Consider the following 13,756-nt stretch of genomic DNA (forward strand, 5'->3'; position numbering starts at 1 on the left):
GTGTGTTTTAGCCATCATATTGTTTGGGTTGGCCTGTGTACAACGTTAGTGCCAGGAACCTCCCCTGAGATAATTTTGCAGGCTTTCTTTAGTGCTTTTCAGCAGTTGTGTTTTCTAAATGCTTTCACTATCTTTGCTGCTTTGCTTGCACAATTGTTACTAGTCTGTAAAGTAGCTTTAATGTGTCATGCAATGTGAAATAAAATAAATAAAAGTAATTTTAAGTGATATTTTTCGAAAGCTTTTTAAGATGGTTGAATAATTCTGTAGCAGAACCTGCCTTCTGTGAACATACGGTACCAATGATGGCTCATGCTCCTTCGTATGCTGCTCCTTCTTACCTCGTAGCAGATTACTTGATTGTAGCCATCATTAGAATACATTCCACAGTCAAATCAAAGCATGATTATGAAGGAGACTTACATTGGGGGAAAGAAGAAAAAAAAAAGTCTTTGACCTTTCTTGGCTTCATGCTGAATTTTTATGCAGAACTTCCTTTAAACCACTGATGAGTTGTTCCTATTTGCATTTTGTAGTTTTATTTTGGGATGTGTCTTGTCTAGTCTAAGCAGACAGACAGTGAACCAGAGAGTGAAGAATTCAAGTGAAGATTCAAGAGCAAGCAAGTCAGCAGTCCAAACACAGCTTTCTGTTACAGGCATCAGCAAAGACAAAGATAAAGACGAAGAACGAATGTAATACCATCAGGGGCTACTATCCCCAGTACTGTGGGACAGTAGGGGTGATACAGGTTATTAAAAATGCAGAAAAATTGCAAAGAAAAATTCCTCTCAGTTTGCTTCTTCCTTCGGTGGAAGAAAAACGTAAACTTTTCTTTCATCATAATCAGTCTCAGAAAGAATGTTTCATGTCGTTGTCTCCTCCTGAACCTTTCTCTGTTGGTTCCTAGGTTCCTGCCCTGCACCTGGTCCGTCAGTGGGATTCCCTCTGCCGGGATGAGATAATGGCGTCTTCAGCCCGCTGAAGGAAGGAGAGGGGTGAGCAGCTTTCTCCCAGCAGGCTTCTGAGCTCTTTTAGAAAGCAGTGTGCCATGGGAGCAGATATCACTCTGCATTTTGATGCCAAGCAAAGCAGTTCTATATGCTTTTTGTGCATCAAACAGGCTTGAGGTTTTGATTCTATTTAACTTTGTTGAATTGATTATAAGGGTGTGCGTTACACAGCAAACGCCAGGGCTCAAGTTAAGAACGAGCGAACAAATAGCCATACTGATTCTGCCCGTCGCCCGTTTCTCTCTGAAGTACTTCAAAAGGACGTATATAGGGGAAAATTAAAAGGAATAATTATGTGTTAACAAGTCAGTTGGGTAGTTTCTTCACAACCTTCAGACAGTTAGTGGCTGGTTTATACCCTGAAGCATAACTATTTATATCTCTTACAAACATCTGTTGTAGCTTGTATATGTTAAAAATGATATTACTGAACTCCAACAGCTTACTTGCACCTTCTGTTAACGTTACTGGGTGGTCCCTGTGCTCTTAATTATGAAGGGGTAAGTAGAGCAAGTGAGGAGTGATGGACGTGAAGTAATCACTTTGAGTACGTGTTTCAGCTCACCTTTAATCTTTTTGCTTAGACACTCTTTAACTTGCACAGGCTGCACATTTCTAAGTATGATCACCCCTCTCGATTTAGCTTCCTTTCTACTCTATGTTTTACCTCCGCGCTTGTTTTTATTTAAAGGCTTGAATTGTTTCCCTTTCAGTTTGTTTTGCGAAACAAAATGCGTTCACGAATTCCCTTTCGCCGCAGATGTCAGTGGTGTTTCTGGTTGCAGTTCATGTGTCAGCTTCCAGTTTACATGAAACATTTCCTTGCATTTTGTTTTCAAACTAAATAAAATGAGGTTAATTCTGTACTGCGTGAAGCAGACTGGCAGACCCTCTCAGCCGCCGGCTATTTTTGTTGTCTGTAACTCTTTGAATGTAACACAACTGCACTGTTTTCCTTCTACTCTCAATTTCTTTCACGAAGAATAATTGGAATTTTTAAAGCTGAGCTGGCCAGGAGTCATGTGTGCTTAGGCCCACTTCAGATACCTTAGGCCATATAGCGTTAGGCATAGCCGTGCTGGTTAAAGATGGTCCTGCTGTGAGTTGATAATCACCACACATGAACCAGAAATTACCACACTCGTAGGTCAGCCAAGAGCAGGGGTTGTGTGAGTGCACGGCAATGTGCCTGAGACAAAGTCAGCTGGTTTGCATCATAGCCACCTTTAACAGTGGGTCGAACTAGCCTGGCTGACTTTATGTAGAAGGGCTCAGCCGTTGTTCACGTGCTCGCGGAGCTCAGGGGTAGGGCTGTGGAAGCAATTAGCTCTGGCAGGGTGGCAGTGATAAACATCTGGGAGTGATACCAGCTTCATCTAGCATCGCTGCTTGCAGAACGAACATCTGCTGAGGCTGTGTATCTGCTAACTGGAACTGGGTGCCGGATCCTAAATTAGGTTATAAAAGCCAAATGTGTAAATACCTTTTCAGTTCTTTTTCTTGAAGTCTAACACAGTTTGTTTCTAACCACTACTGGATAATGAGGAGATGTTTCTCTTTAGTGAACTAAAGTAATTCCTCAGTTAATTGCCTCAATTTAAGTGTGTCATTAGCTCAATTTGTTCTTCTTGATTTGCAGTAGTTGTCTTCACTAAATCTCATCAGTTGCTATCTTGCCTAATAGCTTAATCTTCCTCTACTGTAATTATAAGTCAGAGGGGAAGCTCTTATGGGAAATGAAGAATATACCCACGTAGAATCCTTTCCAGCCATTCCACTGGGAGCGAGTGAGGCTGTTTGGAGAAATTGTGCATCTAGCTCAAAGCTGCTAGCTAGCTCTTTCTTCCATCCTTCACGTGAACTGAGGTCGTTTCCAAACGCGGAATGTCTCTTCCTCCTGGAAATCTAGAAGGAGGGGTCAGTCCAGAAATTCTTGCCATTGTCTATTGTCTTCACCTCTTCGGATGCGTTATCTTTGTTGTTTCCCTCTTCGTGGTGTTCTTTGTGTCATTAATATTAGCTCTCCTCTTCGCTCAATCTAAGGCATCCTAAGCGTACACTTCTTCAACTGTTTTACCTCTTCTTGTTTCCTCATTTCTGAGAACTTATCTTTCTCCCACAGTCAGACAATTTCTTTAACGACATTTTGTGAGTGAAACCACTTCTAAATAATCACCAAATTGTGTTTACTGTTTTCTTGTTGACTGATGAGTGTGCTCTGCTGAAATGCTCTGTTTTGATTTTGAGGGTAGTCTGGTGTGTGCTTCTGATATCTCAGTCAGAAATGAAACGTGTGCCTTTTGGGGAAGAAAAGCAGGATTTTGCACGTGCCTCTTTACTTTGTCAGTACAGTCAATCATTAACGCCCTGGTTGTAAGCTATCATTTCTGAGAAAATAAACACTTAAACGTAATGTAAAAGCTTTCAGGGCTGATGTTTTAGCCCTTATAATGTGTTCCCTTAAAGTTCTCTTGGAAAGATACCTAAGCCTAAATACCTGATTTAACTTTAACATGGAATGATTCATAGCTAGTAAAAAAAAAAAAAAGTCTAAGGAGAAAGTGTGGTTTTGTAACACTTGTGTAAAAACTTAAAAGGTATTCATGCTAGTGTCAGCGTGAGATTTGGGATTATGGGGATTGAGGATCTTGTTCTGTTGATGGTTTTTGTCTTTATTAATAAATATAAGCTAAGTGTTTGTCATGAGGCACAGACAGACCAGTGAAGCCACATGACAGAAGGGATTTTGGATCCCTCCCCAGGGCTGTTTGTATAAAGAAACAGAATATTAACATTTGGGCTAGAGTTAGTTCACTTCATGTGTGAATACCGTGGATTTGGTGTATGTTACAACCACACACAAACGCCGTGTGAGGCTTTTGGCTCATCGAGGCACGACTTCTGGCAGGAAGTTTCAGGACTGCTCCTCGAACCAAAACACTTCAGAGAGCTTGGCTCCTACGGGGTGCTGGTTGCCACCAAACCGCAACCAGACAACACTTGCCTTAAAGCTATTAGAAGAGCCCTGCATGCAATCTTTATTCTCTTCTTCCGTCAACTGCATTCTGAAGAAAAACATACTCCAGCGCAGGAGTTCCCAAAGCCCCGCATACCTTTTAGCTACAAGGCTGCAAGCTGCTTCAGGCAATACGTGCATGTTGTCTGCAGACAGAAACTTGTTCAGCCATGCCGTGACCCTGTGCCAGAACCGAGCTCGAAGAAGGGTATCTTGAAATTTGTCCTAAACGAAACCTTTTGCATGTGACTGCTATTATCCGCAGGAGATACAGCTTTCCAGAACTGTGAAAATTACTCTTCAAAGTGGTCATGTATAGTACTAGTATGCAATGGTTAAGGAATGATTTGAAAACAGTTTAGGCATTTGTAGTGATTGAACACATTACAAAGAAAATAGTTCTCATTTCAGATCTTAGGCTGGTCAGAATTCTAATACCTCATTCCTCAGTGCTGATAGAAACAGAAGAGAGCAGGAAACCCGGAACGAATACCTGGATGTAATCATTTTAAAGCATGAGCTCTGACTTTTTTTTTAATACGACTATTTCTATAGTAGCTAAACATTAGGACTCCTACATGTCAAGAAAAATTGAGCTCCATGGTAATATTTAATGGTAACAGCTTAATGGATTGGGCAATTTGTATTGTAGTGCCTGCTAATCTGACAAGAAAATTGAAAGTAAAATAATAGTTTGATGGACTTTTTTTTAAGCTCATCTAGTTACCAGGCTCCAACTAATTCTTAGAGGGAATGACAGGCATACATTTATTTGTTTCATAAATCTCACTGAAATTAATATTTCCCAAAGAATTAAATGTCTATGAAAATGAGACTTGTGAATTCCTAAGTTGTTTTTCAAAGTATATAACTTCACAGGCCCAATTGTTTAAAAATAGTTAGGTATTCTTCCATCCTTTGCCGAGACTTGCATGACTTGGATAGTAGATTGCTTATTTCAGAAGTGATTTGAAACTTAGCTTTCCAAAAGTAATCTAGAGCCCTAATTTTAGAACATAACATTCATACTCATGAGTAAATTGGCATTCCTTAACACTTCCTACATTTGCTTCATCACTGCTAGTCTCAATACTTTTTTCACTTACGGGCCAATGTGGTGTTTGTTAGCCTTTACAGAACAAAGAAACAAATCTTTGCTCCTTTCTATATTTTATGTATTACCTTCAATAAGTTAGCATTTATTTTTGCAGTGCTTAACTAAAGTTCACCTGAACTTTATGAATGTAACAGTACCTCATCCTCTGATTAAAAATCTAATGTTAAAATATGAAATGACAAAACGAATGTTTTAGTGATGAAGCCTGTTGTGATTTCCTATGTGGCATTTCATTGAGAAAATACACGTAACTTTCATTGTCGACAGACTCACTGATTTTTTTTTTTTTATTTTGGTGTTATAACTCTTAATGTATTTTGTATCTTTTGCAACTGGATTCAGTGGTCACTTTTGTAACGGACTTTTTTCTTTTTTTCTTTTTTAAAGAATAGTTGTTCATACTTATGATGCTTTGACATAATTAACATATTCTTAACCATGATGGCAACACAGACATTAAGTATAGACAACTATCAAGATGGACAACAGGTAAGTGTGTTTTTCTTTCTCCATGAACTAATACAGTTAGCAAGAGAAGGACCTAGTGACTTTAATGCCTGCTTTGGCATTATTTCAGTACCTGCTGTTACTTGTAAAAACAAGATCTTTACAGTGATGAGCTAATATTCTTTAATATTTGAAAGCTTTTATTAAAAACTTTCAATTAAAAGTTGATCTTCGCGTGACTTCGCTTAACTTCTGGAAGAATGGTTAGGTAAGGGGGTTTTCTTCTGATTCTGCTCTGGATTGTGTGCTGTAATGTTCTTATTTTTAGGAAAGTCAGGTGTGCATCCTTAATATTTTGAGTACACGATTCTTTGGTGTTCCTGTGTGTCTGCAATTACAATAGTCAGATGACATTTAGGCAGCCATAGGTATCTTGGTCTTGAGCAATGAAGTATAAATTTAGTTATCTAGAACTATCTATAGAACAATCTGGTTATCTAGAACTATCTATAAATTTGGTTATCTAGCATAGCTATTATTTGCTAGTTTGAGTTGCAGCAATGACAATGCAGACTGAAAACTGGTAAAATACTTCAATTACTGTAAGGAGGTTACGAATAAGAATTGCTCTACCAGTCTTTTATTTCTGTTAACAGCAAGAATTAGGAAGCCTAGTAGGATATGTCCGGACATGATGTTTCTTTTTTTGTACAACAGGCTGTGTATTGCAACGATTTGAATTGCTAAATTAAAATACTGTTAATTGGAGACAAGTCATGCCAGTGGCCTGTACTCTGAAGACCCATTTTTACATTACTGTGTGTCAGCCCTAAGCAGTAAATACCAGTACTTCTGTCAGCAGATGGCAACAGTGGTGAACAGTCAGAAGAAAAACGGCAACTTTTTCCATCTCTTATAAAAGAAAAATGTTTATCTGAATGCAGTCTGAGATTATTGCTTTTTTGTTGTTGTCTGCTGTTTTTATTGCAGTTCTAATTTCTTTCTCTTCTCACCTGCCTTACATCTTTTACTTTATTCCCTCAGCAAATACATGCCACTCTGTGTCACTTCAGTGAAAGTAGGATGTGGTTTTATATAGAACAGATTGGGAGAGATCATTTTCTTTCCATTTGTTTTGTGCTTTCAACTCTGTGACCAATATAGGCAGGTAATTTTGGTGCCTGCTTCTTTTGTAATGTAGAAATGGCCCACAGAAAATAGCTCACAGTTTGAAGTGAGTTCTTTCTTTCCTCTTCCTGGCAAGGTAGAGCCCTAACTAAACACAGTCTCCACCTTCAAAGTCTGCAGATGTGTGGCTCAACATTTATAATCACATGTAGGAGTCACCCCCTCTTTTGCTCCTCCTTCTTGTCATTAGCCAAGAAATACGTTCATTAAATTGCATCATTTTTGCCAGCATTCTGGCTTAAAAATCATCTCTGCTTGCTGAGGAAGCTTTTTACGAGGTAGGATGCTGCATTGGGTTGGACACTGTGTCGTTTGCTCAGGTTCCTATTTTGCATGAGCATGTCCCTGACAGGTAATAAAGCACACGCCTTTCAGTTCTCTCAGGCCCTCGCTGGGGCGGGGTAAATGCCTTTTGCTTCCCTTGTGTGGAAATAGATGAAGTTGTGTCAGAGTCAGATTCTCTGATAGTTCCTGGAGGGCAGCTCCCCTCCCTCTCAGAGGGTTCCTGTGACGTGTACATCTATCAAAGGGGGAAAGAGGGCAGAGGATTGCAGTCTTGAGTCCATTTTTAAAGCTGTCAAATATGACTGCATGGTGATACCTAGAGTAGCATCTGTCTCTGCTCCAGACAAAACTTGTTAGGGCTACAGCAGAAAAGATCACAACGACCTCTTGTTTTGTACAGAAGCTGCCGGTGCTCAAAAGGGAAAAAAAATGAGGCATTGGGTTGTGGGGGGATGACTATGACTCCCCTTCAAGATACCACTTACTTACTTAAAAGACATTTAACTGGGGGTGGTGGGGAAAACCACTTCCAACACCTGGGAAGAGCCTCCAAGGCGTTGCCAGCCACCCGGTGCAATGCAGGATGGGCTGGGTAGGAGCTGTGGCTGTACGTTGTTTGTCCAGTGGTGGCAGATTGTGGTGCTGTGCTCCGAAATACACCTGGTGAGGCAATCGGGGCTTTGCAAACAAACAGTTGGACGTGTGGATGCTAACAGAGGGGGAGGGTGGAGGCAAGGGGCAGGAAAAAGCCATAGGGAAGCAGAAAAGCTGTCCCCTGGAAGACAGGTGTTCAACTGTAGCCACGCCGCTAATGGAACAGCAGCCTGGAATTCAGCAGTTGCTGACCCCACAGGTGGGATCAATAATGGTAATGTGAGGAGGTATTTCACACAGTCATGGGGACTATGGAGTTATTCAGTCTTTTAAATAGTTCCATAGGTCTTTCTATTTTTTTTCTACCTTTTTGCAGTTTTTTCTTGCTCCACTCACTTGCTGACCGTCAATCCAGACAGGTTTTTTTCCATCTCATGGAAATTTATTGCTTTAGACTGACAGCTTTTACATGAGGTGACTAAATTTGTCTATGAATATGTGAATTGCATTTAGATAAACTGACAGATAGTATCTTTAAAAATTCTTCTGAATGGCAGGTACTTACCCCCCCTCAAAATTTGCTGAAATGTTTTTGTTAAATGGATTTGTAGCAGCAGTTACTACTGTTTTTCCAGAAGCTTGATGTTCCTAAAATGACTTATTATCTCACTATATAAATTTGGTGAAAGTTATGCTTCTGGTAACTGAGAGATTGGTAGGACAACATTTTAGCTTTCTAAGAAAACATGCATTTTAATTGGTAAGAAAAACTTCAGGATCTCTTTTCTCCTGTATCCTGATACAAAGTACAAAAAGAAAAAAGAACTCTCAGCGTAGAAGCTTTTCTTTCCTGTTGTTTCCATCCTAAAGAGTTTTAATGTGGACATCTTTGTAAGATTTTTTGAAGCATTGGAGTCTAGCCTGCTTCAAAAATCACCACTTCGAAGACAAATGCTTTAACAATTTACTAATATCTGTATTTCCAATTTCGAGCTGAGTGCTGAAACCTGAAATGACCTTTACACCAACCATCAAAAAGTCTCAAGGATTAAAAGAGTTTTCTTGTTACTGCCGTGGCTTTTTGTATAATTGCCAAGTCATACCAACCTTCTGGCAATTTAGTAGCCCTTTGCATTGATATTTCCTTAGAAAACAGTACACTTATTTTATGTCAAGCATACAGATCTACAAATAATTTATCCTTTTTCTACAGATGCAAGTAGTAACAGAGTTAAAAACTGAACAAGATCCCAACTGCTCTGAAACTGATGCAGAAGGGGTGAGTCCTGCCCCTGTAGAATCTCAAACGCCAATGGATGCAGACAAGCAGGCCATTTACAGGTAGTAATGGACTCATGCTCTGTCTTTTGAAGGGTAAAGAGAGGTTTGGTTTTTCGTTCTTTTGTGGTTTTTTTTTTGTTTGTTTGTTTGGTTGTTTGTTTTAATAGTATAGGCAGCTTAAAATCAGATGATATCTTGGCTATCTGTCTCAGTAGTAGTATCCAGCGAAAGAAGGAGATCACATTAACTTCACTGTTATTATTTATCCAAAAAAACCTTCCATTTATTGTGGGATTCTTTCTATTTCAGCATAGTTTTAGCGATATTCTAAAGCTGGCTGCTTTTAAAGAGCAAGTGCAATATAGCGAGCTATTCAGACCGTTGAGTTTGTTATAATGTGGTTTTTGTTTTTAATGTGTGATTTTATTGTAATTAGGTCAATCTTTACTCCCTTTTCTTCAGGGGTTACAATCTATTGTCCAGAAATTAACTCAAACTGAATTAAATGTTGATGTGTAAACATAATAATTTGAGATTTTTTCCAGTGTTAAGTGCTGTGCTGAGCAATACTATCAGTTTTGATGAATTTAAGTATTCTTTCATTTTTCTTCCATTTTAAATGCTTTATACACACAATTATTACCAGTTTGCAGGTTAAAAAGTAGTAAGACATACCCACTCATCTGCAGATTTGTGCTGACAAAAGCATCTTCTGCTCTGAGCCATTCTAACCTATTTCATAGGAGGCCTCTAAGTACAGCATATATGCTGTTGCCAGTTCTGTGAAGTTGTGATGTATAAATAAGGCCCACGTTGAAGAATAAATGATTTATTTATTCATTTTGGACTTCAAATAAGCTTAAATCTCTATTCATCCTACTTGTAAGTCTTAATCCCCATTTCTACTGTGCTGCATTTGATGTATCTCAATTTGCCACTCAATTACAGTAAATGAAACAGCATGGCACAGCTCTTTAGATTGTGATGGTTCTGTTTGTTTAAACAGACTTACTTGGCTGCTTTACTTGCCTCTAGGTTGTGTGATAAGTCAAAACGGAAAAACAAACTTTCATCGCATTCTGCTGTAGCCAGTAATGTCATGTGCTTTCTCCTCCAAGACTTGTCTCTGTTTCTTGTATGAGTGGCTGTTACCTTAAGCGAGCTAGATAGCTCTCTTTTTAGTAGTGTACATAAGCAAAAATACTTATTCATCTATTTTAACTTTCATTCTAGGCACCCACTATTTCCCTTGTTAGCACTATTATTTGAAAAATGTGAACAATCTACCCAAGGCTCAGAAGGCACAACTTCTGCAAGTTTTGATGTAGATATTGAAAATTTTGTAAGGAAGCAGGAGAAAGAAGGAAAACCCTTTTTCTGTGAAGATCCAGAAACTGATAATCTGGTAAGTGTAAACTGTTCATTTTAGTTCTGAAAGAATCATCATGTTTGTCTCTCTTTCTTAATTTCATGTCGCAGTTGGTGCTTATACTTTCCGCTCAGTTGTTTCTTCCTATAAAGGTTATTTTTTTATTATGTTAAAGCTGAGAAACAGTTCCCATCCCTTTTTTTTTCCTTTATCTGTAAACTTTTATTAGATCTTACACAGTTGTTTCCCATATGGGTTTCTAAACTGGCTGATCAGTGTACTAGGGATGAGTAGAAACATCTGCTTTCTGTAGCCAGGTTGACTCTGCAAATCAATTTTAAATTGTTGAGCATATCACATATGTTTATCAAAAGCATACCATGGCTGTAAGTTTCTTCAACTTTTTCTTAATCAGGATTCATACAGTTAACGTGGGAGAAGAGCTGTTCATAAGATGAGCTTAAAAACTCTTTGGCATGTAAGAAAAATGTCTGTATGTTGTTGTCTTCATTCAGATTTCTGAAACTCCTTCCTGGGGTGAAGTCATTTCCCTGGTCCCTTAGTCTCCCTCTTGAATCGTATTCTCTAGAGAACACCTCTCTTGGCTTGCTGGTTTCTAAACTGTCTACTTGCCTCCTTCGCTTTAGAGTCATGTTGCAAATCAATTTTGTCATGTTCAAGAGTTACTAGAATTATAGGGGTCAAGTGTTTATCTACGGGGCTTTGTTTTGTTTTGGAAAACCTGTTCTTTTAAGGTGACTGTGTAATAAAACAAGTCTTTGTCTTTGAGTCTACTTCATAGGAGAAAAAGATACTTAAAATGTTGAAGTTCACAAACAGATCTAAATGGCCAGTAATTGTAAACAACAATTGGAAAAAGTAAGGTTTTAAAACCGTTATTTAGAGAGACTTATGTGCACAATTAATATCCTGTGTGGGAGGCTAAGATAACATACCTGGAGAAAACCTCTAAACGGAACCAAGGCTTAGGAGATACTGTTTAGAAGTGGCAGTCGTGCTACCGTGAACAGCGTGTAAGGAGGGGTGCATAGGGTTGCAAAATAGGGTTGATTTTTGTCTGTTTTTGCAGGCAGACTAGATAGTCACTTTGTATAACCTGATTTTGTTCCAAGCACTTTGTGATTTATAGACTGATATTCAGTGCACTTAAGTTCTGGGAAGATAATATTTAAGTATCGTCATTGAAAGTAAAGCTGCAAGAGTCTGTTTAGAGCGATGTGAGAGAAAAGAAAGCAGAAGGCAGCAGGTTGCAGAATGAGGCAAGCTTTTATGACAAGCTAAAAAGGTATAGGAAGTTACCTTTCTCAGCTGTTTGTTACAGCCTTTTCACTGTAAGTTTTACAGAGCCTGGAATGGAAATAGCTTAATTCATCGTGTTAATGATCTCAATCTATGTAAACGTAAAGTCACCTTAGTTTAAATATTCTTCAAGGATGCATGAATTTAACACAACTCACTTTGCACTAGTCCATCTTCAAGAGTGCTTTTACAAAGCTCTCTTATAGCTTGGGTTGTGGAGCTGTTTGTTTTACAGAGGCTTTTATTTTCGGTTTGGAAACATTCTGAGGCTCACTGAGGTTCAAATATACACTTCAGATGGGAAAGCAGGTAAAGGAGGGTGCATAACATGATACATAACGATACTCTCAGTATTAGTGTAAAGATTTTCAGTTTATAAATGAAGAATTGAAGAACTGGCATTGGCATCTTCAACCAGAATTAAAACTAGAACAGAATTGAAACCCCAAAATCTCAGTTTCGTGGCTTAATCATTAGATCTTTGAAGCAGCTCATTTGAGAAATATTTACTGATAAAGACAGTGATTTAGTTATATAGTTAGAAGGAATTATTGACTATACACATACTAAAACAGTTTCATGGATAAACCCAGTTGCAGAATGACTGCTGCCTCTGTAGGAAGTAAAAACAGAATTTGAAAGAAGAAAAATTAAGGCAAAGGGAAAAAAATATTCTCTTTTTTTAGTTACTGCTCTGTTGTGAGAAGCAGTGGTATGGGGTGCTTTTTTTTTTTTTTAGAATTTGAAATCTCAGTGGTGTAATATGTCTGAAATACAGGTAGCATGATGTAATGATTGTCTTATAGATAAGCAGAAAATAAGTACTTCAGAATGGTTATAATGAGACTGTCTGTGAAGAGTATGGCTTTTCCATTGTGGTGGAGAAATCTTTGGCAGCTATGGGGCACGGGTACCATCACTTCAGATCCCATTTGAACAGGAAAGCATTCATACAAATTAGTGATAATAATGAAGTGCATTATTGATGCATAAATACTTTAAAGGGCCATTACTTCCTCAGGAGGACTAAATCCAAGGTAAAAACTGCAGTTCATAACAGATACTATTTTGCCCATGTACAAAATCCTGTGGGACTGTTGGTTGTTACAGAATGAATTGCACATGAACTTCTCAAAATAATGTACCGGTTTCAGCATCTTGTTAATTGACCAGTTATATGAAAAGCTGACTACCAGGAATGTGTATAATTTTAGAATTGCTTCTTTATCTCATTTACTCTGTAGTATGTTCATTGTTTTTCGTCGCTGCTATCAGTGGCATCTCTTGAGTGCTGTGCATTGGCTGTGAATTTAAAAACACCAATAGAAATTTCCACATCTTTTTCTCAAAAAAAAAACTTTTGGGAGTATATTTGCCTCCACTACTTCGCTCAAAATGAAAATGAGAATTAGTTCTGTTTTGCATTAAGTGGGTCTGCTAATTTGCGAAGCCTCTTTTTTTGTTGTTTTATAACTCAAAGTTCAACACATGTGCTATTTGCCTTTAGCCCTCTAATTCCAGTTTCTTTTGAGAATGATAGAGTCACAGAACAGTTTGGGTTGGAAGGGACCTTAATGATAATCTAATTCCAACCCCCCTGCCATGGGCAGGGACACCTCCCCCCAGCCCAGGCTGCCCAAAGCCCCATCCAGCCTGGCCTTGAGCACCTCCAGGGATGGGGCACCCACAGCTTCTCTGGGCAGCCTGTGCCAGCGCCTCTCCGCTCTCACAGAGAAGAATTTCTTTCTTATACCTAATCTCAACCTACCCTCCTTTAATTTAAAGCCATTACTCCTTGTGCTATCACTATGCTCCCTGACAGAGCCCCTCCCCAGCCTTCCTGCAGGCCCTTTTAGGTACTGGAAGGCCACTGTAAGGTCTCCCCTGAGCCTTCTCCAGGCTGAACAACCCCAGCTCCCTCAGCCTGTCTTCATAGGAGAGGTGCTCCAACCCTCTGAGCATCTTTGTGGCCCTCCTCTGGACTTGCTCTTTCCTTCTTGTGCTGGGCCCCAGAGCTGAATGCAGTGCCCCATGTGGGGTCTTGGGAGAGCAGAGCAGAGGGGCAGAATCCCCTCCCTCACTCTGCTGGCCACGATGCTTTTGATGCAGCCCAGGATGCGGTTGGC

The 13,756-nt window shown here is 39.2% G+C and overlaps 1 protein-coding gene across 5 annotated transcripts in view; it reads left to right on the forward strand.

Annotated features, from left to right (window-relative positions):
- The window catches only part of PKNOX1 (PBX/knotted 1 homeobox 1), a 57,584-nt gene that overhangs the window by 18,862 nt on the left and 24,966 nt on the right, over nucleotides 1-13,756 (forward strand). For 2 of the 5 annotated variants that reach the window (XM_068685021.1, XM_068685014.1), the window contains exons 2-5: nucleotides 911-998; nucleotides 5,534-5,635; nucleotides 8,874-9,001; nucleotides 10,175-10,346. In XM_068685021.1, the coding sequence (XP_068541122.1) occupies nucleotides 5,585-5,635; nucleotides 8,874-9,001; nucleotides 10,175-10,346 (351 nt within the window). In that variant the 5' untranslated portion in view covers nucleotides 911-998; nucleotides 5,534-5,584. Of the gene's footprint in view, nucleotides 1-910; nucleotides 999-5,533; nucleotides 5,636-7,981; nucleotides 8,135-8,873; nucleotides 9,002-10,174; nucleotides 10,347-13,756 lie in introns of those variants that run through there. The other 3 variants (XM_068685030.1, XM_068685023.1, XM_068685035.1) reach the window with 2 other exon arrangements.

This window comes from Anas acuta, chromosome 1, assembly GCF_963932015.1.
Source record: "Anas acuta chromosome 1, bAnaAcu1.1, whole genome shotgun sequence".
Classification (NCBI taxonomy): Eukaryota; Metazoa; Chordata; class Aves; order Anseriformes; family Anatidae; genus Anas; species Anas acuta.